At 41.4% G+C, this 26,122-nt stretch overlaps 1 protein-coding gene and 1 long non-coding RNA gene across 2 annotated transcripts; both read right to left on the bottom strand.

The window, feature by feature from the left end:
* Positions 1 to 540: 540 nt before the first annotated feature.
* On the bottom strand, positions 541 to 2,550 carry LOC311359923. Its single transcript, XR_014638321.1, has 3 exons — positions 2,452 to 2,550; positions 2,176 to 2,236; positions 541 to 1,592 (listed from the first exon to the last, which is right to left on the bottom strand). It is a non-coding gene; the product is annotated as an uncharacterized lncRNA (long non-coding RNA).
* Positions 2,551 to 3,441: 891 nt separating this feature from the next.
* Positions 3,442 to 24,761, bottom strand: LOC311359668 (uncharacterized protein; the record flags this gene model as incomplete). Its single annotated transcript, XM_084479728.1, has 31 exons — positions 24,709 to 24,761; positions 22,997 to 23,269; positions 22,759 to 22,884; positions 22,479 to 22,604; positions 21,811 to 21,943; positions 21,585 to 21,709; positions 21,438 to 21,469; positions 21,289 to 21,325; positions 20,539 to 20,564; positions 19,631 to 19,661; positions 18,048 to 18,070; positions 17,882 to 17,918; positions 17,511 to 17,533; positions 15,888 to 15,924; positions 15,089 to 15,114; positions 14,148 to 14,178; positions 13,275 to 13,297; positions 13,108 to 13,144; positions 12,760 to 12,782; positions 11,204 to 11,240; positions 10,406 to 10,431; positions 9,470 to 9,497; positions 8,639 to 8,664; positions 7,709 to 7,739; positions 6,832 to 6,854; positions 6,665 to 6,701; positions 6,343 to 6,365; positions 4,775 to 4,811; positions 3,952 to 3,977; positions 3,783 to 3,819; positions 3,442 to 3,707 (listed from the first exon to the last, which is right to left on the bottom strand). The coding sequence occupies exons 2-31, from the start codon at positions 23,154 to 23,156 to the stop codon at positions 3,442 to 3,444; spliced, it is 1,653 nt and encodes a 550-aa protein (XP_084335854.1). The 5' UTR covers positions 23,157 to 23,269; positions 24,709 to 24,761.
* Between the last annotated feature and the right edge of the window lie 1,361 nt (positions 24,762 to 26,122).

The following is a 26,122-nucleotide window of genomic DNA, read 5'->3' as shown; positions in this document are numbered from 1 at the left end:
GATCTATCCAGCACACATCTAGGTGGACACACCCACTTGTGATGTCAGAAGAGGCAGATTTTCAAAATGGCTTGTCACGGCTAATCACACTCACACTCTCTGTAGTACAGAGAGTGTGAGTGTGAGTGCTCACCATGGTCGCTGAACAGAATGACGCAACAGCAATGTCAATGAAATAAATATGAAATAAAAGTAATATCATAAATTAATTTCCAATTTGTATGACAGGGGCGGCATTAGCTCAGGAGGTATTGCCGGTTGGCAACTGAGTGTTGAGGTGTCCCTGAGCGACGCCTCACCCTAATTGCTCCTGACGCGCTGGCTGTCGCCCTGCGTGGGTGAATGTCAGTCAACACTGTAAAGAGCTTTGGATAAAAGCACTATATAAATGAGGACCATTTTCCATTAACTATAAAACAGTTTGACTTGCTATATTTTGGCTGCCATATCATCATTGTCATGCATGTTGAAGTTCTGAATATTTGGTAAGAGATAAAAAGAGAAAATGAAATATTTTACAAGAACGAAATCTGTTCAATCAATCCTTTATTTAACCAGGTAAGAAAATTCATTGAGATTAAAAATCTCTTTTCCAAGAATGACCTGGCCAAGAAGGCAGCACTATGATAAAATAAGCAAAGACGTGAATGAATTCATTGTGTTTTTTCAGCATGACCAGGAGCCACCTAGTGGCCATATGGGACAGAGACTAGTCTCTCTGGGGAGACCAACCGAACGTGAAAACTCAATCCAAACGCATTTTAAATTGAGTGTGGGCACGCAATGCAGAAGTAAACATAATGCATTGAGCCATCATGGTTTCCCCATCTAACATTTTAATCAAGTGGTAAAAATAATGTAAAAAAAAATATAAGACAACATTGTTAAAAAATATCATACCAAAAAATGTGCTCTCAAAGACAAGTGGTTCCTCTCCCCCAACGTCTCCATCTCCGTATAATCATTCCCTACATCTTCCTTGGTGGTCGCCCAAGAGAGGTGGAGCTTGGACCCAAGCCAACGTTACCCATCATAACCCAGGACGCCTCACAGAGCACACCTCACACTATCTAATAACCCCTCGCTTGTCTTTGCTCTGTGAGCCACATATAGAAGAATAATGTGAGGATTGATCTAATAATGACGATAAACACACCACACCTCTTCTCCTGTGAAAGCTGGCATCAGGAAGGAATCAGACTGGTGTATTTCCTCCTCTAGTTTCTCAGTTTGATTCATCAGATTCACTTTCAGGTTGATCCTGAATTTCTAGAACGGGTGTTACTTTGTCTCCTGTAATGTCATTCCCCTTCAATAGTGAAACACGGTCGATGGGGAACTTGGGACTAACGGCGATATTAAAGAATCCTGTTACCATCTTTGGGCAGCGTTTGGACTGGAACCATCTCAACGCAGCGTTTGGACTGGACCCATCTCAATGTCTTGCTGTCCAGTACCAGACCTGCAGGCATCCAGACGTTGGTCATCATCATGATCATCCATAGTTGCATCAGGGGTAGTTGTTCTTGAAGTGTGTTCTTGTTGGTCCCCGGTTGGTGCAGGAGAGTCACTGGACATTAGTGCTGTAGTTTCTGGAAGAGAAGGCAGCAGAGAGTCAGGACACACAGCCAGCCTCCACATGCAGCAACACTCACTGAAGACTGAAGCCCAGTGGAGCAGCTCTGCAGCTGGGTACTCTCAGGAGGAGATGAGGACACACACACACACACACACACACACACACAACCACACACAACCACACACACACACACACACACACACACACACACACACACACACACACACACACACACACACACACACACACACACACACACACACACACACACACACACACACACACACACACAGAATCACACAACCACCCCACAAAACCAGACAGACAAAAAACAAGACACACACAATGAGGAAGCATAGATAACGGTTGACCAGTACTGTTCAATTACACAAGTGAAAAAAGGTCAAAAGGTCATCTTGGTTTGAATCTTTTTTTGATGGGAATGAGTTGCAGTCTAATAGATTCCCTCGCATCTATTTGTAGACAAAATATTTCAGAGGTACAGGGTGAACTGACTGATATTTAATAGAATCTAGATTAGTTCATATTGTCACTAGTGACATAACTGCAGCTGTAACATAATTAAAACAACTCACCTTCATCAGGCTGTGTTTCACTGGAGGGAGCTGGAGGGCTGGATGTCTCTAGACCTGCAGGCTGTGTTCAAACATACAGTTCATCCATACTGTTACACCACTGCATTAAGTCCTTCATTCTACTACATATAAGGTAGCACTGTACAAATACCCTTCATATCATTTCGACTAAGACCTACAATTAATTAGTAACAAGGTGTAACTGTAACATTCAACAACAATTATAGCAGTTCATTATTAATGACACAGAGACCACAAATAATGGGCTGAACGTACGGGCTCCGTAGAGAGGAGAGGTGAAGATGAGGGACCAGAGAGGAGAGGTGGAGATGAGGGACCAGAGAGGAGAGGTGTGGATGAGGGACCAGAGAGGAGAGGTGGAGATGAGGGACCAGAGAGGAGAGGTGTGGATGAGGGACCAGAGAGGAGAGGTGTGGATGGGAGATCAGAGGTCTCTTCTCCATCAGATTCATCTGGACGGTTATAGAGTAGATAAAGTTAGCCTTACATTACAAACAAGACCTGTAGCTGCTGCTGCAGAGTAGCTAGCTAGCCACCACAAGCGCTCTGCCGCGGGTTTCTGAAGCGTCTCAAGCGGTTCTGTACACTAGTGGCTGCTCTGTCTCGGTGCTTGGGGTCTAGTCTGTCCTTTGTGGCAAACGCATTGAGACGACCGAGCGATCAGGGAGAGAGTTAGTGACTTTCCACATGTGACTATGTCCGCTTTTCAAAATAAAGGGTTAACACAGGGTATATACAAAGACTGCAGGGCCTACACAAAATCAAGCATTTTTAAATGTTTATCATTTTAGAGAATGAAAATCCTACATTACATTAAAATGACTGTAAAAACACATTGCTCTATAAGTTCTGACAATGAGAAAAATAAAAATTCTAACTATACACATGGCCACAATCAAGTGTTTTTATTGTATAATTTTAGAAAATTTCAAAATTAGAGTCCCACATTTGTATATTGGAATTACTTTATGTCTGACGCAAACAATATGCTGTATATGGTCTGACAGTGGCAGATATATTTGACGTCAGGAGAACTCTGACTATACACCTAGCCATAATCAAGCATTTTACTGCATAATTTGAATCACAGTGATATCATTTGACTTGGTGGGAGTCAGTAGCCCTTGCAAACTACTGGATATTAATAAATGATCAGTTGCTCATTGTTACGTCCCCCTGGTAACTCTTACCATGGCGGTCAGGGAAGGTGTCCTTCCCCTGTGTGGTGGGGGAAGCTCTGCTTTCCTACTTGGGCCATTTGGCTCTTCCCTTTCTGCAGCAGGTGCACCTGATTGGCCTGATTGGCCTATAAAAGGAGGAAGACATCCAGCCAGTGGGTCTCTCGCTGCCTCGGTGAGAGAAGCTGCTGATGCCGCCAAACCTTCTCTTCTTTATTAGGCCAATCAGGTCAATCAGGTCAATCAGGTGCACCTGCTGCAGAAAGGGAAGAGCCAAATGGCCCAAGTAGGAAAGCAGCGCCTCCCCCACCACACAGGGGAAGGACACCTTCCCTGACCGCCATGGTAAGAGTTACCAGGGGGACGTAACATCATTTACAAAGAGAAACATGTGGAATAGAAACTTACCTTTTAACTCCCTGTTCGGTTCCTGTGTTTTCTTTTTCTATAAAATAAAAATGTAAATAAAATATCCAACATTGGGTTCATTACAAGGTCATCATCTAATAACTCCACCACTGCCAGCTAGGGTCACACATATTATTGTGTTCTGTATCAAACCAGTGATAACACTTACCTTCTCATGTCTTTGTTTAGCCTTTTCTATATAGAGAGAAACAGCACATCAACATGTCAGGACAGCAGCCACTATCATTCAGCATAACCCTGATACATGTTAGTTTAATGTAACCATGATACATGTTAGTTTAATGTAACCATGATACATGTTAGTTTAATGTAACATGATGCATGTTAGTTTAATGTAACATGATGCATGTTAGTTTAATGTAACCATGATACATGTTAGTTTAATGTAACATGATACATGTTAGTTTAATGTAACCATGATACATGTTAGAGTTTAATGTAACCCTTACCTTCCAGGACTATGATTGATATTATGAAATGTATCCATCCTATTATTATGAACTGCTCCATATATTCTAATCATGTAGAATCAGTTGAACCAGTTCCTGGTTTCCACTCTGAATTAGCCTCTACACAGAAGAACATCTTGACAGACTGAATACGTGTAGGGAGACGGCTGCCATTATCGTGGTCAAACAAGGACACAAGTCTTTCTACCCTTTGTCCCTGCTCTGTGTTGTCATGACGACTCAGTGAGCTACGTTATAAACACCACTGAGCTGACGTTATGCTGGCCACATCGCCCCAGCTATGAGAGTAGTGTCTTATATACATGGATAGCTCCATTCTATAATCTAATATCTAGATGATGTTGTTCAGTAGGTCTACCACTCTGGTCCCTCTGCTAGGTAGGCTCTGACTCTCTGGTACAATTAGATGAAATGTTTTGAATCACAGCGATATCATTTGACTTGGTGTGAGTCAGTAACCCTTGCAAATCACACAGTGAAACATGTTGAATAAGAACTTACCAGTTAACTGCCTGTCCAGTTCCAGTGTTTTCTTTTTCTATAAGATAAAAACATAAATGAAATATCAACATTGGGTTCATTAAAAGGTCATCATCTAAGAAAGTATTACCAAAACTCCACAACAATGTATGCTTTTCAACCAGAGATAAAAACACACTGGACCAAGTATATACAAATATACAGAGGGCATATGAAGCTGCACCATCCCCACACCTCGGATTATCAGATCATATCTCCTTGACACTGATTCCATCTTATAAACCAGTTGTCTGTAGAACCAAACCAGCTGTGAAGACAGTACAGGTATGGAGTGAGGAAGCTGTTACATCACTACAGGACTGCTTTGAGAGCACATTATGGGAGGTATTTTCACAGGGAGCCAACTTGGAGGAGTACACCTCTAATGTCCTAGACTACATTCAGTTTTGCACTTTTGTTTTTGCACAGTTTTGCAGTTTTTTTTTTTTTGAGACAGTACTGCGCACCAGAACCATCAAAGTTTTCCCTAATCAGAAACCCTGGTTTGACGGTAATGCGAGGTTGCTGCTCAGGGCGAGAGATACTGCCTTCAGGTCTGGTGACATGCTGGCCTATAGAACTGCCAGACGAGACCTAAAAAGGGCATTAAAGAGACCAAAGGCAAAGTGCATTGAGGGTCACTTTGAAAACAAGGACCCCAGGAGCATGTGGAGAGGCATCAAAACTCTAACTGACTACAAATATAAGACCACACTGGTTTGCGAGGACAGGGACCACCCAGACACCCTAAACAGGTTTTTCACCCGCTTTGACAAGCAGCACAGTGGGGTGACAGTGAAGTGTCAGGTGACAGGGCCAGAGGAGGAGCAGACACTCTTCAGCACCACCAGGTCAGGTCCGCAGGAGGGACTTGGCCAGGGTGGTTAGGTCAGCTAAAAAGATCATAGGAGCTGAGCTCCCAGACCTGGACTCTGTGTGTGGTGACCACCTGAAGAGGAAGGCAAGGTCAATAAGCACAGATCAAACTCACCCTGGACACACCTTGTATGTCCCCCTACCATCAGGGAAGAGGTAGCGCACACTGCGGGCCCGCACCACAAGAGCTGTAGCCTCCATCACCCCCTCAACCCCCTAACAAAGACCTAAGGACAACTCTCCTCCAGGAGCAGTAGCTTCCAACACCCACAACCCCGCCCTGCCCCTCCACACACACACACACAACAGACTGGACTTGATGGGCACAATATGTACAGGATGATGTGTGTGTGTGTGTGTGTGTGTGTGTGTGTGTGTGTGTGTGTGTGTGTGTGTGTGTGTGTGTGTGTGTGTGTGTGTGTGTGTGTGTGTGTGTGTGTGTGTGTGTGTGTGTGTTTTATCTACATATCACAATTTATATATTTTTTAACCACTTCTGTCATTTGGTCTTTGTGTCATTGTCTTATTGTGTTTTGTGTAGTTTAGACATTTAAACTCTAACTGCTGCTAGAGAGTGCCAACCTGTATTTTGTTGTGCACTACAATGGCGATTAAACTCCTTGAACCTTCACACATGTTATTGTGTTCTGTATCAAACCAGTCATAACACTTACCTTCACAAGTAGATCAAGCAATTCTATATAGAGATAAACATACAGTAACATGTCAGGACAGCGGTCACTATCATTCAGCATAACCCTGATACATGTTAGTTTAATGTTATCATGATACATGTTAGTTCAATCTAACCACAATACATGTCAGTAGTTTAATGTTATCATGATACATGATAGAGTTTAATGTAACCCTTACCTCCCAGGACTATGATTGATATTATGAAAGATATGCATCCTATTATTATGAACTGCTCCATATATTCTATCTAAGTTATCGGTTACTCATTTACAAAGTGAAACATGTGGAATAAGAACTTACCAGAAAACTTTGTCTTCTGTTCCAGTGTTTTCTTTTTCTATAAAATAAAAATGTAAATAAAATATCAACATTGGGTTCATTACAAGGTCATCATCTAATAACTCCACCACTGCCAGCTAGGGTCACACATATTATTGTGTTCTGTATCAAACAGTAATAACACTTACCTTCAGAAGACGACGATACATCTCTATATAGAGATAAACAATACATTCACATGTCAGGACAGCAGTCACTATCATTAGTTAGTTTAATGTCACCATGATACTTACGTACTGCCCTTTATGCCTACTGGCATGTAGGGCAGCAACAAAGGATCTCCCCTCCTGTCTGTTTTGGGTCACCATGATACATGTTATTTAAATCTATAGATTTAAATAACCGGTATCAGGATTATAACCATGATATATAGTTTACATAGTTAGTTTAATCTAACCATGATACATGTTAGTTGAATGAGTTGAATAAGTTTAATTATGTAACCCTTACCTCCCAGGACTATGATTGATATTATGAAATGTATCCATCCTATTATTATGAACTGCTCCATATATTCTAATCATGTAGAATCAGTTGAACCAGTTCCTGGTTTCCACTCTGAATTAGCCTCTACACAGAAGAACATCTTGACAGACTGAATACGTGTAGGGAGACGGCTGCCATTATCTTGGTCAAACAAGGACAGAAGTCTTTCTACCCTTTGTCCCTGCTCTGTGTTGTCATGACGACTCAGTGAGCTACGTTATAAACACCACTGAGCTGACGTTATGCTGGCCACATCGCCCCAGCTATGAGAGTAGTGTCTTATATACATGGATAGCTCCATTCTATAATCTAATATCTAGATGATGTTGTTCAGTAGGTCTGCCACTCTGGTCCCTCTGCTAGGTAGGCTCTGACTCTCTGGTACAATTAGATGAAATGTTTTGAATCACAGCGATATAATTTGACTTGGTGTGAGTCAGTAACCCTTGCAAATCACTGGATATTAATAAATTATCTGTTACTCGTTTACAAAGTGAAACATGTGGAATAAGAACTTACCGCGACACTCTGTCAACTGATCCAGTGTTTCCTTTTTCAATAAAATAAAAATGTGAATCAAATATGAACATTGGGTTCATTACAAGGTCATCATCAGTGGAGGATTAAGGTGGTCATTGGCCCCTAGGCTACTATTTGTGTGAGGTCCCCTTACTGATCATGCAGAAAAAAATGTATTTAGTGCCATGTGTAAAAGTGTGCTAGGAATATTACATGGCCCTCACACACACACTCGGGGAGCACGGGCACACACACACATTGAGACGGCCTTCACTAAAACACCAATGATACAGAAACAAGTGTGAATTCCCCATAGCTGCTGCGACCACGTATTTCTGTGGACCGACAGGCAGAGAACTCCTTAATGAGGCTGGTGAAATCAAATTTGTGCAGAATATCTCTTTCAATGGACGGATCAGAGACGAGTGATTCAGTCTGTTTTGGCCCATCGTGGATCTCAGTCTATCTTTAACTAGCGCCAATTTTGAAAAAGAGCGCTCCCCGCTGGCATTGGTCACAGGCAAAGTCATAAATAGTCAGAGTGCTTTATCCACCAATGGAAACACTTGTGCTTTTTGCTTTTCAGACATTCTGCCTCTTTGCTGTCCAGCAGACGTGACGTATTCCTTTACAACCAAACTGACTTCATGAACCTGGTCACATGACATGGCCCACACATCTACCCAATCAGCTGCTTCACTTTTTAATGGTTCTTGTTATGGACCAATAGGGGTCAAGTCTTTTTTTATTTCAAGTAAAATTTTGAATAGTCTGGCCAACCCAGGGCCCCTTGCACACCTGGGCCCCTAGGCTCAGCCGAGGCTAGCCTGTGTGTTAATCCACCTCTGGTCATCATCTAATAACTCCACCACTGCCAGCTAGGGTCACACATATTATTGTGTTCTGTATCAAACCAGTGATAACACTTACCTTCTCATGTCTTTGTTTAGCCTTTTCTATATAGAGAGAAACAGCACATCAACATGTCAGGACAGCAGCCACTATCATTCAGCATAACCCTGATACATGTTAGTTTAATGTAACCATGATACATATTAGTTTAATGTAACCATGATACATGTTAGTTTAATGTAACATGATACATGTTAGTTTAATGTAACCATGATACATGTTAGTTTAATGTAACATGATACATGTTAGTTTAATGTAACCATGATACATGTTAGAGTTTAATGTAACCCTTACCTTCCAGGACTATGATTGATATTATGAAACGTATCCATCCTATTATTATGAACTGCTCCATATATTCTAATCATGTAGAATCAGTTGAACCAGTTCCTGGTTTCCACTCTGAATCAGCCTCTACACAGAAGAACATCTTGACAGACTGAATACGTGTAGGGAGACGGCTGCCATTATCGTGGTCAAACAAGGACACAAGTCTTTCTACCCTTTGTCCCTGCTCTGTGTTGTCATGACGACTCAGTGAGCTACGTTATAAATGCCACTGAGCTGACGTTATGCTGGCCACATCGCCCCAGCTATGAGAGTAGTGTCTTATATACATGGATAGCTCCATTCTATAATCTAATATCTAGATGATGTTGTTCAGTAGGTCTGCCACTCTGGTCCCTCTGCTAGGTAGGCTCTGACTCTCTGGTACAATTAGATGAAATGTTTTGAATCACAGCGATATCATTTGACTTGGTGTGAGTCAGTAACCCTTGTGAATCACTGGATATTAATAAATGATCTGTTACTCATTTACAAAGTGAAACATGTGGAATAAGAACTTACCTGAACACTCCAACTGATCCCATGTTTCCTTTTTCAATAAAATAAAAATGTGAATCAAATATGAACATTGGGATCATTACAAGGTCATCATCAGTGGTGGATTAAGGTGGTCTTTGGCCCCTAGGCTACTATTTGTATGAGGCCCCCTTACTGATCACACAGTTAAAAAAACTAAATTTCGTGCCATGTGTAAAAGCGTGCTAGGAATATTACATGGCCCTCACACACACACACTCGGGGAGCACTGGCACACACACACATTGAGACGGCCTACACTAAAACACCAATGATACAGAAACAAGTGTGAATTCCCCATAGCTGCTGCGACCACGTATTTCTGTGGACCGACCGACCGACAGAGAACTCCTTAATGAGGCTGGTGAAATCTAATTTACGCAGAATATCTCTTTTAATGGACGGATCAGAGACGGGTGATTCAGTCTGTTTTGGCCCATCGTGGATCTCAGTCTATCTTTAACTTGCGCCAATTTTGAAAAAGAGCGCTCCCCGCTGGCATTGGTCACAGGCAAAGTCATATATAGTCAGAGTGCTTTATCCACCAATGGAAACACTTGTGCTTTTTGCTTTTCAGACGTTCTGCCTCTTTGCTGTCCAGCAGACGTGACGTATTCCTTTACAACCAAACTGACTTCATGAACCTGGTCACATGACATGGCCCACACATCTACCCAATCAGCTGCTTCACTTTTTAATGGTTCTTGTTATGGACCAATAGGGGTCAAGTCTTTTTTTATTTCAAGTAAAATTTTGAATAGTCTGGCCAACCCAGGGCCCCTTGCACACCTGGGCCCCTAGGCTCAGCCGAGGCTAGCCTGTGTGTTAATCCACCTCTGGTCATCATCTAATAACTCCACCACTGCCAGCTAGGGTCACACATATTATTGTGTTCTGTATCAAACCAGTGATAACACTTACCTTCTCATGTCTTTGTTTAGCCTTTTCTATATAGAGAGAAACAGCACATCAACATGTCAGGACAGCAGCCACTATCATTCAGCATAACCCTGATACATGTTAGTTTAATGTAACCATGATACATATTAGTTTAATGTAACCATGATACATGTTAGTTTAATGTAACATGATACATGTTAGTTTAATGTAACCATGATACATGTTAGTTTAATGTAACATGATACATGTTAGTTTAATGTAACCATGATACATGTTAGAGTTTAATGTAACCCTTACCTTCCAGGACTATGATTGATATTATGAAACGTATCCATCCTATTATTATGAACTGCTCCATATATTCTAATCATGTAGAATCAGTTGAACCAGTTCCTGGTTTCCACTCTGAATTAGCCTCTACACAGAAGAACATCTTGACAGACTGAATACGTGTAGGGAGACGGCTGCCATTATCGTGGTCAAACAAGGACACAAGTCTTTCTACCCTTTGTCCCTGCTCTGTGTTGTCATGACTACTCAGTGAGCTACGTTATAAACGCCACTGAGCTGACGTTATGCTGGCCACATCGCCCCAGCTATGAGAGTAGTGTCTTATATACATGGATAGCTCCATTCTATAATCTAATATCTAGATGATGTTGTTCAGTAGGTCTGCCACTCTGGTCCCTCTGCTAGGTAGGCTCTGACTCTCTGGTACAATTAGATGAAATGTTTTGAATCACAGCGATATCATTTGACTTGGTGTGAGTCAGTAACCCTTGCAAATCACACAGTGAAACATGTTGAATAAGAACTTACCAGTTAACTGCCTGTCCAGTTCCAGTGTTTTCTTTTTCTATAAGATAAAAACATAAATGAAATATCAACATTGGGTTCATTAAAAGGTCATCATCTAAGAAAGTATTACCAAAACTCCACAACAATGTATGCTTTCCAACCAGAGATAAAAACACACTGAACCAAGTATATACAAATATACAGAGGGCATATAAAGCTGCACCATCCCCACACCTCGGATTATAAGATCATATCTCCTTGACACTGATTCCATCTTATAAACCAGTTGTCTGTAGAACCAAACCAGCTGTGAAGACAGTACAGGTATGGAGTGAGGAAGCTGTTACATCACTACAGGACTGTTTTGAGAGCACAGTATGGGAGGTATTTTCACAGGGAGCCAACTTGGAGGAGTACACCTCTAACGTCCTGGACTACATTCAGTTTTGCACCGAGACAGTACTGCACACCAGAACCATTAAGGTGTTCCCTAATCAGAAACCCTGGTTTGACGGTAATGTGAGGTTGCTGCTCAGGGCGAGAGATACTGCCTTCAGGTCTGGTGACATGCTGGCCTATAGAACTGCCAGACGAGACCTAAAAAAGGGCATTAAAGAGGCCAAAGGCAAGTACAGACAGCGCATTGAGGGTCACTTTGAAAACCAGGACCCCAGGAGCATGTGGAGAGGCATCAAAACTCTAACTGACTACAAATATAAGACCACACTGGTTAGCGAGGACAGGGACCTCCCAGACACCCTAAACCGCTTTTTCGCCCGCTTTGACAAGCAGCACAGTGGGGTGACAGTGGAGCGTCAGGTGACAGGGCCAGAGGAGGAGCAGACACTCTTCAGCACCACCAGGTCAGGTCCGCAGGAGGGACTTGGCCAGGGTGGTTAGGTCAGCTAAAAAGATCATAGGAGCTGAGCTCCCAGACCTGGACTCTGTGTGTGGTGACCGCCTGAAGAGGAAGGCAAGGTCAACAAGCACAGATCAAACTCACCCTGGACACACCTTGTTTGTCCCCTTACCATCAGGGAAGAGGTAGCGCACACTGCAGGCCCGCAACACAAGAGCTGTAGCCTCAATCACCCCCTCAACCCCCTAACAAAGACCTAAGGACAACTCTCCTCCAGGAGCAGTAGCTTCCAACACCCACGACCCCGCCCACCCCTCCACACACACACACACACACACAACATACTGGACTTGATGGGCTCAATATGTACAGGATGATGTGTGTGTGTGTGTGTGTGTGTGTGTGTGTGTGTGTGTGTGTGTGTGTGTGTGTGTGTGTGTGTGTGTGTGTGTGTGTGTGTGTGTGTGTGTGTGTGTGTGTGTGTGTGTGTGTTTATCTACATATCACTATTTATATCTTTTTTAACCACTTGTGTCATTTGGTCTTTGTCTTTGTGTCATTGTCTAATTGTGTCTTTTTGTATTTTGTGTAGTTTAGACATTTCAACTCTAACTGCTGCTACAGAGTGCCAACCTGTATTTTGTTGTGTACTACAATGACAATCCTTGAACCTTCACACATGTTATTGTGTTCTGTATCAAACAGTAATAACACTTACCTTAATATATTGACCAGCCAATCCTATATAGAGATAAACAATACAGTAACATGTCAGGACAGCAGTCACTATCATTCAGCATAACCCTGATACATGTTAGTTTAATGTAACTATCATACATGTTAGTTTAATGTTATCATGATACATGTTAGTTTAATCTAACCACAATACATGTCAGTAGTTTAATGTTATCATGATACATAATAGAGTTTAATGTAACCCTTACCTCCCAGGACTATGGTTGATATAACGAAAAGATATGCATCCTATTATTATGAACTGCTCCATATATTCTATCTGTTATCTGTTACTCATTTACAAAGTGAAACATGTGGAATAAGAACTTACCCTTTAACTTCCCCTCCTGTTCCTGTGTTTTCTTTCTCTATAAAATAAAAATGTAAATAAAATATCAACATTGGGTTCATTACAAGGTCATCATCTAATAACTCCACCACTGCCAGCTAGAGTCACACATATTATTGTGTTCTGTATCAAACAGTAATAACACTTACCGACAGAAGACGAAAATACATGTCTATAGAGATAAACAATACAGCAACATGTCAGGACAGCAGTCACTATCATTAGTTAGTTTAATGTCACCATGATACTTACGTACTGCCCTTTATGCCTACTGGCATGTAGGGCAGCAACAAAGGATCTCCCCTCCTGTCTGTTTTGGGTCACCATGATACCTGTTATTTAAATCTATAGATTTAAATAACAGGTATCATGATTATAACCATGATACATAGTTTACATAGTTAGTTTAATCTAACCATGATACATGTTAGTTGAATGAGTTGAATAAGTTTAATTATTTAACCCTTACCTCCCAGGACTATGATTGATATTATTAAACGTATCCATCCTATTATTATGAACTGTTCCATATATTCTAATCATGTAGAATCAGTTGAACCAGTTCCTGGTTTCCACTCTGAATTAGCCTCTACACAGAAGAACATCTTGACAGACTGAATACGTGTAGGGAGACGGCTGCCATTATCGTGGTCAAACAAGGACACAAGTCTTTCTACCCTGTGTCCCTGCTCTGTGTTGTCATGACGACTCAGTGAGCTTCATTATAAACGCCACTGAGCTGACGTTATGCTGGCCACATCGCCCCAGCTATGAGAGTAGTGTCTTATATACATGGATAGCTCCATTCTATAATCTAATATCTAGATGATGTTGTTCAGTAGGTCTGCCACTCTGGTCCCTCTGCTAGGTAGGCTCTGACTCTCTGGTACAATTAGATTAAATGTTTTGAATCACAGCGATATCATTTGACTTGGTGTGAGTCAGTAACCCTTGCAAATCACTGGATATTAATAAATGACGTTACTCGTTTACAAAGTGAAACATGTGGAATAAGAACTTACTGCGACACTCCGTCAAATGATCCCGTGTTTCCTTTTAAAATAAATAAAAATGTGAATCAAATATGAACATTGGGTTCATTACAAGGTCATCATCAGTGGTGGATTAAGGTGGTCATTGGCCCCTAGGCTACTATTTGTGTGAGGCCCCCTTACTGATCACGCAGAAAAAAATCTATTTAATGCCATGTGTAAAAGCGTGCTAGGAATATTACATGGCCCTCACACACACACTCGGGGAGCACTGGCACACACACACATTGAGACAGCCTTCACTAAAACACCAATGATACAGAAACAAGTGTGAATTCCCCATAGCTGCTGCGACCACATATTTCTGTGGACCAACTGACCGACAGAGAACTCCTTAATGAGGCTGGTGAAATCCAATTTATGCAGAATATCTCTTTCAATGGACGGATCAGAGACGGGTGATTCAGTCTGTTTTGGCCCATCGTGGAACTCAGTCTATCTTTAACTGGCGCCAATTTTGAAAAAGAGCGCTCCCCGCTGGCATTGGTCACAGGCAAAGTCATAAATAGTCAGAGTGCTATATCCACCAATGGAAACACCTTTGCTTTTTGCTTTTTCGCTCTTCAGACGTTCTGCCTCTTTGCTGTCCAGCAGACGTGACGTATTCCTTTACAACCAAACAGACTTTATGAACCTGGTCACATGACATGACCCACACCTCTACCCAATCAGCTGCTTCACTTTTTAATGGTTCTTGTTATGGGCCAATAGGAGTCAAGTCTTTTTTTATTTCAAGTCAAATTGAAAATAGTCTGGCCAACCCAGGGCCCCTTGCACACCTGGGCCCCTAGGCTCAGCCGAGGCTAGCCTGTGTGTTAATCCACCTCTGGTCATCATCTAATAACTCCACCACCGCCATCTAGGGCCACACATATTATTGTGTTCTGTATCAAACCAGTAATAATACTTACCGCCTCACGTATTCGTTTATCCAAATCTATAGAGAGAAACAATACAGCAACATGTCAGGACAGCAGTCACTATCATTCAGCATAACCAAGATACATGTTAGTTTAATGTAACATGATACATGTTAGTTTAATGTAACATGTTACATGTTAGTTAAATGTAACCATGATTCATGTTAGAGTTTAATGTTATCATGATACACGTTAGTTTATTGTATTTATTATGCATGTTAGTTTAATGTAACCCTTACCTCCCAGGACTATGTTATTATGAAACGTATCCATCCTATTATTATGAACTGCTCCATATATTCTAATCATGTAGAATCAGTTGAACCAGTTCCTGGTTTCCACTCTGAATTCGCCTCTACACAGAAGAACATCTTGACAGACTGAATACGTGTAGGGAGATGGCTGCCATTATCGTGGTCAAACAAGGACACAAGTCTTTCTACCCTGTGTCCCTGCTCTGTGTTGTCATGACGACTCAGTGAGCTACGTTATGAACGCCACTGAGCTGACGTTATGCTGGCCACATCGCCCCAGCTATGAGAGTAGTGTCTTATATACATGGATAGCTCCATTCTATAATCTAATATCTAGATGATGTTGTTCAGTAGGTCTGCCACTCTGGTCCCTCTGCTAGGTAGGCTCTGACTCTCTGGTACAATTAGATGAAATGTTTTGAATCACAGTGATATCATTTGACTTGGTGTGAGTCAGTAACCCTTGCAAATCACTGGATATTAATAAATTATATGTTACTCATTAACACAGTGAAACATGTGTAATAAGAACTTACCAGTTAACTCCCTGTTCATGTCCAGTGTTGTCCATTTCTATAAGATAAAAACGTAAATAAAATATCAACATTGGGTTCATTAAAAGGTCATCATCTAATAACTCCACCACTGCCAGCTAGGCACTGATTGAGTATTACCAAGAAAGTATTACCAAAACTCCACAACAATGTATGCTTTTCAACCAGAGATAAAAACACACTGGACCAAGTATATACAAATATACAGAGGGCATATGAAGCTGCACCATCCCCACACCTCGGATTATCAGATCATATCTCCTTGACACTGATTCCATCTTATAAACCAGTTGTCTGTAGAACCAAACCAGCTGTGAAGACAGTACAGGTATGGAGTGAGGAAGCTGTTACATCACTACAGGACTGCTTTGAGAGCACATTATGGGAGGTATTTTCACAGGGAGCCAACTTGGAGGAGTACACCTCTAATGTCCTAGACTACATTCAGTTTTGCACTTTTGTTTTTGCACAGTTTTGCAGTTTTTTTTTTTTTGAGACAGTACTGCGCACCAGAACCATCAAAGTTTTCCCTAATCAGAAACCCTGGTTTGACGGTAATGCGAGGTTGCTGCTCAGGGCGAGAGATACTGCCTTCAGGTCTGGTGACATGCTGGCCTATAGAACTGCCAGACGAGACCTAAAAAGGGCATTAAAGAGACCAAAGGCAAAGTGCATTGAGGGTCACTTTGAAAACAAGGACCCCAGGAGCATGTGGAGAGGCATCAAAACTCTAACTGACTACAAATATAAGACCACACTGGTTTGCGAGGACAGGGACCACCCAGACACCCTAAACAGGTTTTTCCCCCGCTTTGACAAGCAGCACAGTGGGGTGACAATGAAGTGTCAGGTGACAGGGCCAGAGGAGGAGCAGACACTCTTCAGCACCACCAGGTCAGGTCCGCAGGAGGGACTTGGCCAGGGTGGTTAGGTCAGCTAAAAAGATCATAGGAGCTGAGCTCCCAGACCTGGACTCTGTGTGTGGTGACCGCCTGAAGAGGAAGGCAAGGTCAACAAGCACAGATCAAACTCACCCTGGACACACCTTGTATGTCCCCCTACCATCAGGGAAGAGGTAGCGCACACTGCAGGCCCGCAACACAAGAGCTGTAGCCTCCATCACCCCCTCAACCCCCTAACAAAGACCTAAGGACAACTCTCCTCCAGGAGCAGTAGCTTCCAACACCCACGACCCCGCCCACCCCTCCACACACACACACACACACAACATACTGGACTTGATGGGCTCAATATGTGCAGGGTGATGTGTGTGTGTGTGAGTTTTATCTACATATCACTATTTATATATTTTTTAAACACTTGTGTCATTTGGTCTTTGTGTCATTGTCTTATTGTGTCTTTTTGTATTTTGTGTAGCTTAGACATTTAAACTCTAACTGCTGCTAGAGAGTGCCAACCTTTATATCTATCAAAAAAACAAAACAAAAAAAACAACAACCATGAATTTCCCCTAGGGATAAATAAAGTTTATATCTATCTATCTACGTTTCAACCTGTGTTTCATTGTGTACTACAATGACAATTAAACTCCTTGAACCTTCATACATGTTATTGTGTTCTGTATCAAACAGTAATAACGCTTACCTCATTATATTGACGAGCCAATCCTATAGAGATAAACAATACAGTAACAGCAGGACAGCAGTCACTATCATTCAGCATAACCCTGATACATGTTAGTTTAATGTAACTATCATACATGTTAGTTTAATGTAACCATGATACATGTTAGTTTAATGTAACTATCATACATGTTAGTTTAATGTAACCATGATACATGTCAGTAGTTTAATGTTATCATGATACATGATAGAGTTTAATGTAACCCTTACCTCCCAGGACTATGGTTGATATAATGAAAGATATGCGTCCTATTATTATGACCTGCTCCATATATTCTATCTAAGTTATCTGTTACTAATTTACAAAGTGAAACATGTGGAATAAGAACTTACCCTTTAACTTCCTCCTTTGTTCCGTTGTTTTCTTTTTCTATAAGATAAAAAAGTAAATAAAATATCAACATTGGGTTCATTACAAGGTCATCATCTAATAACTCCACCACTGCCAGCTAGAGTCACACATATTATTGTGTTCTGTATCAACAGTAATAACACTTACCTCCAGAAGACGACAATACATGTCTATATAGAGATAAACAATACAGTCACATGTCAGGACAGCAGTCACTATCATTAGTTAGTTTAATGTCACCATGATACTTACGTACTGCCCTTTATGCCTACTGGCATGTAGGGCAGCAACAAAGGATCTCCCCTCCTGTCTGTTTTGGGTCACCATGATACCTGTTATTTAAATCTATAGATTTAAATAACATGTATCATGATTATAACAAATGATACATAGTTTACATCGTTAGTTTAATCTAACCATGATACATGAGTTGAATAAGTTTAATGTAACCCTTACCTCCCAGGACTATGGTTGATATTATGAAACGTATCCATCCTATTATTATGAACTGCTCCATATATTCTAATCATGTAGAATCAGTTGAACCAGTTCCTGGTTTCCACTCTGAATTAGCCTCTACACAGAAGAACATCTTGACAGACTGAATACGTGTAGGGAGACGGCTGCCATTATCGTGGTCAAACAAGGACAGAAGTCTTTCTACCCTTTGTCCCTGCTCTGTGTTGTCATGACGACTCAGTGAGCTACCTTATAAACGCCAGTATTGGGAACATTACTTTTAAAAAGTAATTAATTATAGTTACTCACTACTTGTTCCAAAAAGTAACAGAGTAAGTAACTGAATTACTCTATAATAAAAGCAACTAGTTACCAGGGAAAGTAATTATTTGCGTTACTGTAAAAAGAAAAAGTAGCTTTACAGATGCGTGTGTCGTTGTGAGATGCTTCATTAGATGCGTCGACAAAGTCTTCGCTCCTGGACATAATGTACACTTTACATGCATGTTCTTGCCTTTGACCTCAATGAATTAGTGCTTATATCTCCACCTTGAAAATGACAACTTTTCATCTGATTGCTCCGGACTCGCCATTTCTACTGCTTCATCGAAACAGTTTGGTGTTTGTGTGTGCATGTGTGCGTGTGCGTGTGGCACGCGTATCCTGGCTTGTGTGTAAAAACACTGGCTCAGATTGGCTACCATGAAACATGACTCTGCCTTAGCCAATCATAATCGCTTATCTCGCTGTTAAACCAGCTGGTCTCCTCACTAGCAGTTTGTGTGTGTAGCCAGGGGTGCGTTCGGGTTACGCAGTTTATTCAATCAATTCATAGTAACGCACTGCATTTAACGGTCAGTAACGGTAACGGCATTGTAACAATGGAAACAGAAATTCGTTAGATTACCCGTTACTGAAAAAATAACGGCGTTACCTAACGCTGTTATTTTAAACGGCGTTATTACAAACACTGAACGCCACTGAGCTGACGTTATGCTGGCCACATCGTCCCAGCTATGAGAGTAGTGTCTTATATACGTGGATAGCTCCATTCTATAATCTAATATCTAGATGATGTTGTTCAGTAGGTCTGCCACTCTGGTCCCTCTGCTAGGTAGGCTCTGACTCTCTGGTACAATTAGATGAAATGTTTTTCAATCACAGCGATATAATTTGACTTGGTGTGAGTCAGTAACCCTTGTGAATCACTGGATATAAATAAATGATCTGTTACTCGTTCACAAAGTAAAGCATGTGGAAGAAGAACTTACTGTAACACTCTGTATACTGTTGCGATGTTTCCTTTTAAAATAAAAAAAATGTGAATCAAATATGAACATTGGGTTCATTACAAGGTCATCATCAGTGGTGGATTAAGGTGGTCATTGGCCCCTAGGCTACTATTTGTGTGAGGTCCCCTTACTGATCATGCAGAAAAAATTTTATTCCCTGCCACGTGTAACAAAAGCGTGCTAGGAATATTACATGGCCCTCACACACACATTGAGACGGCCTTCACTAAAACACCAATGATACAGAAACAAGTGTGAATTCCCCATAGCTGCTGCGACCACATATTTCTGTGGACCAACTGACCGACAGAGAACTCCTTAATGAGGCTGGTGAAATCTAATTTATGCTGAATATCTCTTTCAATGGACGGATCAGAGACGGGTGATTCAGTCTGTTTTGGCCCATCGTGGATCTCAGTCTATCTTTAACTAGCGCCAATTTTGAAAAAGAGCGCTCCCCGCTGGCATTGGTCACAGGCAAAGTCATAAATAGTCAGAGTGCTATATCGACAAATGGACACACTTGTGCTTTTCACTTTTCAGACATTCTGCCTCTTTGCTGTCCAGCAGACGTGACGTATTCCTTTACAACCAAACTGACTTTATGAACCTGGTCACATGACATGACCCACACATCTACCCAATCAGCTGCTTCACTTTTTAATGGTTCTTGTTATGGGCCAATAGGGGTCAAGTCTTTTTTAATTTCAAGTCAAATTGAAAATAGTCTGGCCAACCCAGGGCCCCTTGCACACCTGGGCCCCTAGGCTCAGCCGAGGCTAGCCTGTGTGTTAATCCACCTCTGGTCATCATCTAATAACTCCACCACTGCCAGCTAGAGCCACACATATTATTGTGTTCTGTATCAAACCAGTAATAATACTTACCGCCTCACGTATTTGTTTATCCAAATCTATAGAGATAAACAATACAGCAACATGTCAGGACTGCAGTCACTATCATTCAGCATAACCCTGATACATGTTAGTTTAATGTAACCATGATACATGTTAGTTTAATGTAACATGATACATGTTAGTTTAATGTAACATGATACATAATATAGTTTAATGTAACCCTTACCTCAAAGGACTATGATTGATATTATGAAACGTATCCATCCTATTATTATGAACTGCTCCATATATTCTAATCATGTAGAATCAGTTGAACCAGTTCCTGGTTTCCACTCTGAATTAGCCTCTACACAGAAGAACATCTTGACAGACTGAATACTTGTAGGGAGACTGCTGCCATTATCGTAGTCAAACAAGGACACAAGTCTTTCTACCCTTTGTCCCTGCTCTGTGTTGTCATGACGACTCAGTGAGCTATGTTATGAACGCCACTGAGCTGACGTTATGCTGGCCACATCGCCCCAGCTATGAGAGTAGTGTCTTATATACATGGATAGCTCCATTCTATAATATAATATCTAGATGATGTTGTTCAGTAGGTCTGCCACTCTGGTCCCTCTGCTAGGTAGGCTCTGACTCTCTGGTACAATTCGATTTAATGTTTTGAATCACAGCGATATCATTTGACTTGGTGTGAGTCAGTAACCCTTCAAATCACTGGATATTAATAAATGATCTGTTACACATGAACACAGTAAAACATGTGGAATAAGAACTTACCAGTTAACTCCGTATCCAGTTCCAGTTTTTTCTTTTTCTATAAGATAAAAATTTTAACAAAATGTCAACATTGGGTTCATTACAAGGTCATCATCTAATAACTCCACCACTGTATGTATCAAATGTATCAAACCAGTAATAACACTTACCTTCAGATGTCTTCTATAAACCAATGCTAATGCTATAAAGTGATAAACAATACATGTCAGGACAGCAGTCACTATCATTTAGCATAACCCTGATACATGTTAGTTTAATGTAACATGATACATGATAGAGTTGAATGTAACGCTTACCTCCCAGGACTAATAATATAATGAAAAGTATGCATCCTATTATTATGAACACAATTGCCACATATTTAATACATGTAGAATCAGTTGAATCAGTTCCTGGTTTTATCTGCACCCCAGAATCACATCTGAAACCAGAAGGACAAAACCACGTTTAGTTCAGAGTAGCAGACTGGGTGTTGGACTCCAGGTTTAAAAGGTGCTGGGTTCGATAATGAACTCCACTTACATCGTGTGGGGTTGGCATGACAATGTGGCATCTGAGAATGTGTCTTTATCTGCTGAGTCACTACAGAAGAATCCATCCAGGACCTCACACTCAGCATCTGATGTTGATGTACACTTCTTCTTCACCTTCAGACCTGTCAATCACAAGAGTTACAACCTGAGACAACCTGAGAGTACACAACTTCTGATATAAACATGAACAACACAACTTCTGATATAAACATGAACAACACAACTTCTGATATAAACAACACAACTTCTGATATCAACATGAAAAACACAACTTCTGATATAAACATGAACAACACAACTTCTGATATCAACATGAACAACACAACTTCTGATATCAACATGAACAACACAACTTTTGATATAAACATGAACAACACAACTTCTGATATAAACATGAACAACTCAACTTCTGATATCAACATGAACAACACAACTTCTGATATCAACATGAACAACACAACTTCTGATATCAACATGAACAACACCCCTTCTGATATAAACATGAACACAACTTCTGATACAAACAACACAACTTCTCCGATACAGACATGAACAACACAACTTTCTCTGATACAAACATGGAAAACACAACGTTCTCATCAACACAACATATGGGGGTTGCATGGGGGCCGTTTCTATTTAATAATATAGATGTACCTGTGCCACACTTTGTACAGGCAGAGCATTGCTTCTGTCCACTAAGGTCTTCTTCGAAAGTACCATCGGGGCACTTTGAGCACAATGTATTGGTTGTCGTTGTGCAATCCCTAATAACCCTATATCCTGTTGGAAAGAACGTTTAAAATATGTTGTTTTCCAATGGATTTGGTTGAAGAAATCATACAGAACTATTTTGGACAACAGCTGGGTTAATGGACTCTTACCACCAGGACATGCAAGGCAGCAGACCTGTCCCTATTTAATAATATAGATGTACCTGTGCCACACTTTGTACAGGCAGAGCATTGCTTCTGTCCGCTAAGGCCTTCTTTGAAAGTACCATCGGGGCACTTTGAGCACAATGTATTGGTTGTCACTGTGCAATCCTGATGAACCTTATATCCTGTTGGAAAGAACGTTTAAAATATGTTGTTTTCCAATGGATTTGGTTGAAGAAATCATACAGAACTATTTTGGACAACAGCTTGACAACAGCTGGGTTAATGGACTCTTACCACCAGCACATGCAAGGCAGCAGACCTGTCCCGCTCTGTATTCATCGCTGGCACACGATGGTGATGCAGAACTAGCAACGCCATAAGTATTACAAACTGAACATATTAGGAACATGATTTGTAAGAACATGGTGGTCCAGTTTGTGTGACCTTCAACCATCTGATGTTTTTGGCAGATTTTTCTTCTGTGTGTCAGCACAAGTCTTGTTTTTCAATCATGGCAAAATAAAGTTGATTGTGCAGTTACAGACTTTTCTTGAAGTTCAGAAACATCTGGAGAGAGATAAAATAAATATTCAGCAGTTAATAAATGTAATAACTTGTATCTTTAACACTGTTCTCTAAACCAAAAGAATATGAAGTTTGAAAACATTAGAGCTGTTGAACAAAGAGTTGTTAACCTTGTATGTCTGCATTAACCGTGATCTAATGCTTGTCATTTTTCTGTGACTAATACATTTGTGAGTGTTAAAAGTGTGTCACAAATATAATGTACCACTTTTATGTTCATTGGGCTACATCATTTTTTTGATTGATTTGGTCTTTGGATCCTATGTTTAATATAGGATTTCTTTGGGTGAAACACTCCAACTCATCCAATACTAAACCTCAAACACAGTCATCTGGCTGCTGAAGATCTTACGCCCGTATTCCACCGGGGACGTAAGCGCCGCGGAACGGCTGCGCCGCGGTCACCGCTACTGATCGCTGCCACTCTAATCAATGAAACCATCCCCACCGGGCGCGCCGCGGCGCGTCTCAGCAGCGTCCCAGGAGCGGCGCACCGCGCCGCAGCGCTATCTTTACGCAGCACTTCTATTTTGACGCGAGCCGCTGCTGAACCGCGTCAATTTCCACAGAGCAGATCGAGCCGGGCAGGAAGTGAAATAATAAAAGCCATAGAGCATCCGGTCAATTTTCAAAATAAAACACAATACTCCGCTCATGTAGCCTATACAACTTCACATCAACATTATGTCATGACGCGGTGGCACCAAGTCAGCAGTCAATCAATCAAAGGGTCTCAGAGGGTCGGCAACATGGACGACGAGAGACTTATTATCGAAGTGGAGCAACATAAAATCATTTACGAAATCAATCATGTCTTTTTATAAAGACAATGTGAGAAAGGACTTTATCCACACAGTTAAAACGTTCAGGATTATCGCGTGATCTCGTGATCTCGCATGAATACGGCTGGCTCTCAAGCCAGCGCGCGCTGCCGTTACGCGCCCGGTGGGGATTGACGCAGGGCACAGGACGCAGCCTTTCCGCGGCGCTTACGTCCCCGGTGGGATGAAGGCGTTAGGGGCTAATCACCAGCCTGGAGGCCTGCGTGTAGGCCTGGACACACTGAGCAGGCACCAGGCCGACAGGAGGTCTGCACCTGGAGTTATGGCACTATTGATTGTTCATCAGCTGAGACAGAGTCTCTTATGATGTTCTGAGGAGCCAGAATGTTTGTTGAAAAAAACAAATCCTATTTTATAAAAACCACCCTGAAGGTCTTCGTTGTTTCTCTGTGAGCGAACTAAGTGAAAGCGAAAGTAAGAATGGCACCATAAACGTATCACTCTTTATAGTTTTATAAACCACCTGAACTGTTAAAAAAGTGTAAACGACCTGAATATAATGACGAGGATATCAGTTTTGTCATAGACAGCGTTTATATTACCTTACTCTAATTGAGAGCGTCGAAACATTTCAAGTACCTGTCGAACGGTCGAATCACACGCCTTCGTCCTCCGCAGCAACGACAAAACCCAGCCGGAGACTCATGAATATTCATGAGGTGTCGACGCTGCAACGCTTTTTCATTGGTCGGATTTGAATGCATCCATCCATACGCCCATGGATCTATTTGAATGCACGTATCCACACGCCCGTGTTCGCGGGTTGAGGAAGGCACGGAAGAGGTCTACGATAAGTAAATACCATATATATATATATATATATATATATATATATATGTGTGACCGGCACTAGGATTACTTGTGTATGACAACGCCACTCTCTTTAAAGGGGAGAGACCCTGGACTACACGCAGTGTGACTAATTTACAGCAACCACTCCCCACTCAGGTTAATACCTATTAGGGCAAGGACAAGCAGAGGCTCTTGAAGTTGTACAAAAATAAAGTTTATTTTAACAATATCCCCTCAACAATAAAATCAATACCTTTGTATTTGATAAGGCTGATACCTAGAGTTGGACACACACATAACCAGGTGAATACTGTTATGTATTTAAAGGTTCGAAGGCACTGCACACTTCAAAGACACTGCACACTTAAACAGCTCAAAACACTGTATACTTAAAGGTTCGAAGGCACTGCACACTTCCAGAGCAAACATTAAATTCTACGACACCATGGAAAGGTGGATGGTCACAACTATCAAGGTAAGCGCAATAAAACAAAAATGGAGACACTAATTATAAGGATTTCTGGGAGGAGAGAACAGTGGCTGCCCTGCCGACGTGTGTCGCCAGTTCAGCCTACAAGACAGAATAAATACATTACAAGAAATTCAACAGTATTATTAAAACTGACCCAGATGATACCCATGCCCAGTCTCTCGTACCTGCTTTGAGCTAAGCTGTAGCGCATCCAGGTAATACAGTAGATTGACTGGGACAGCTAATGCTGCTTGTCATAAAGTGCTGATGATTAATATCTACAAATATAACAGGAAATACAAAGTTAAATAAACCACCGAATGTACAGCAGCCGACGGGTGGCAACATCATATTAGGTGGACATTATTAGTAGCTCCCACCTTAAACTGCTACGAGGTAAGGCCTAATGCAAGGAGAGGTAAATAATCTAAACTCAACATTAAACACAAGCATATAGACCCAGAAAAGTGTTTGTACCTCTTTTCTTCTCAGACCTGCGACGCCGGTGTCGTGCCAGAAGTTGATTTTTGCCAGAAACTGATTTCCGGTCCGCGGGAGCGCGCACGGTCTGTTAAAGTTGTGTTTCTGCCTCAAAATGGCTTGATATCACTCAGCAAAGTAATACTGACAAGATTTGATGTCAACCAGTGCTTGAATAATGTGTAAAGGGCCATTACAGGGCCATTACAATGTAAAAATCAGCGGACCGGAAATCAGTTTCTGGCAAAA

The sequence above is a fragment of the Micromesistius poutassou genome (assembly GCF_964030765.1).
Source record: "Micromesistius poutassou genome assembly, chromosome: 15".
NCBI classification, from domain to species: Eukaryota; Metazoa; Chordata; class Actinopteri; order Gadiformes; family Gadidae; genus Micromesistius; species Micromesistius poutassou.
The sequence above is the reverse complement of the archived record's forward strand: the minus strand, read 5'-3'. Positions and strand labels throughout refer to the sequence as shown.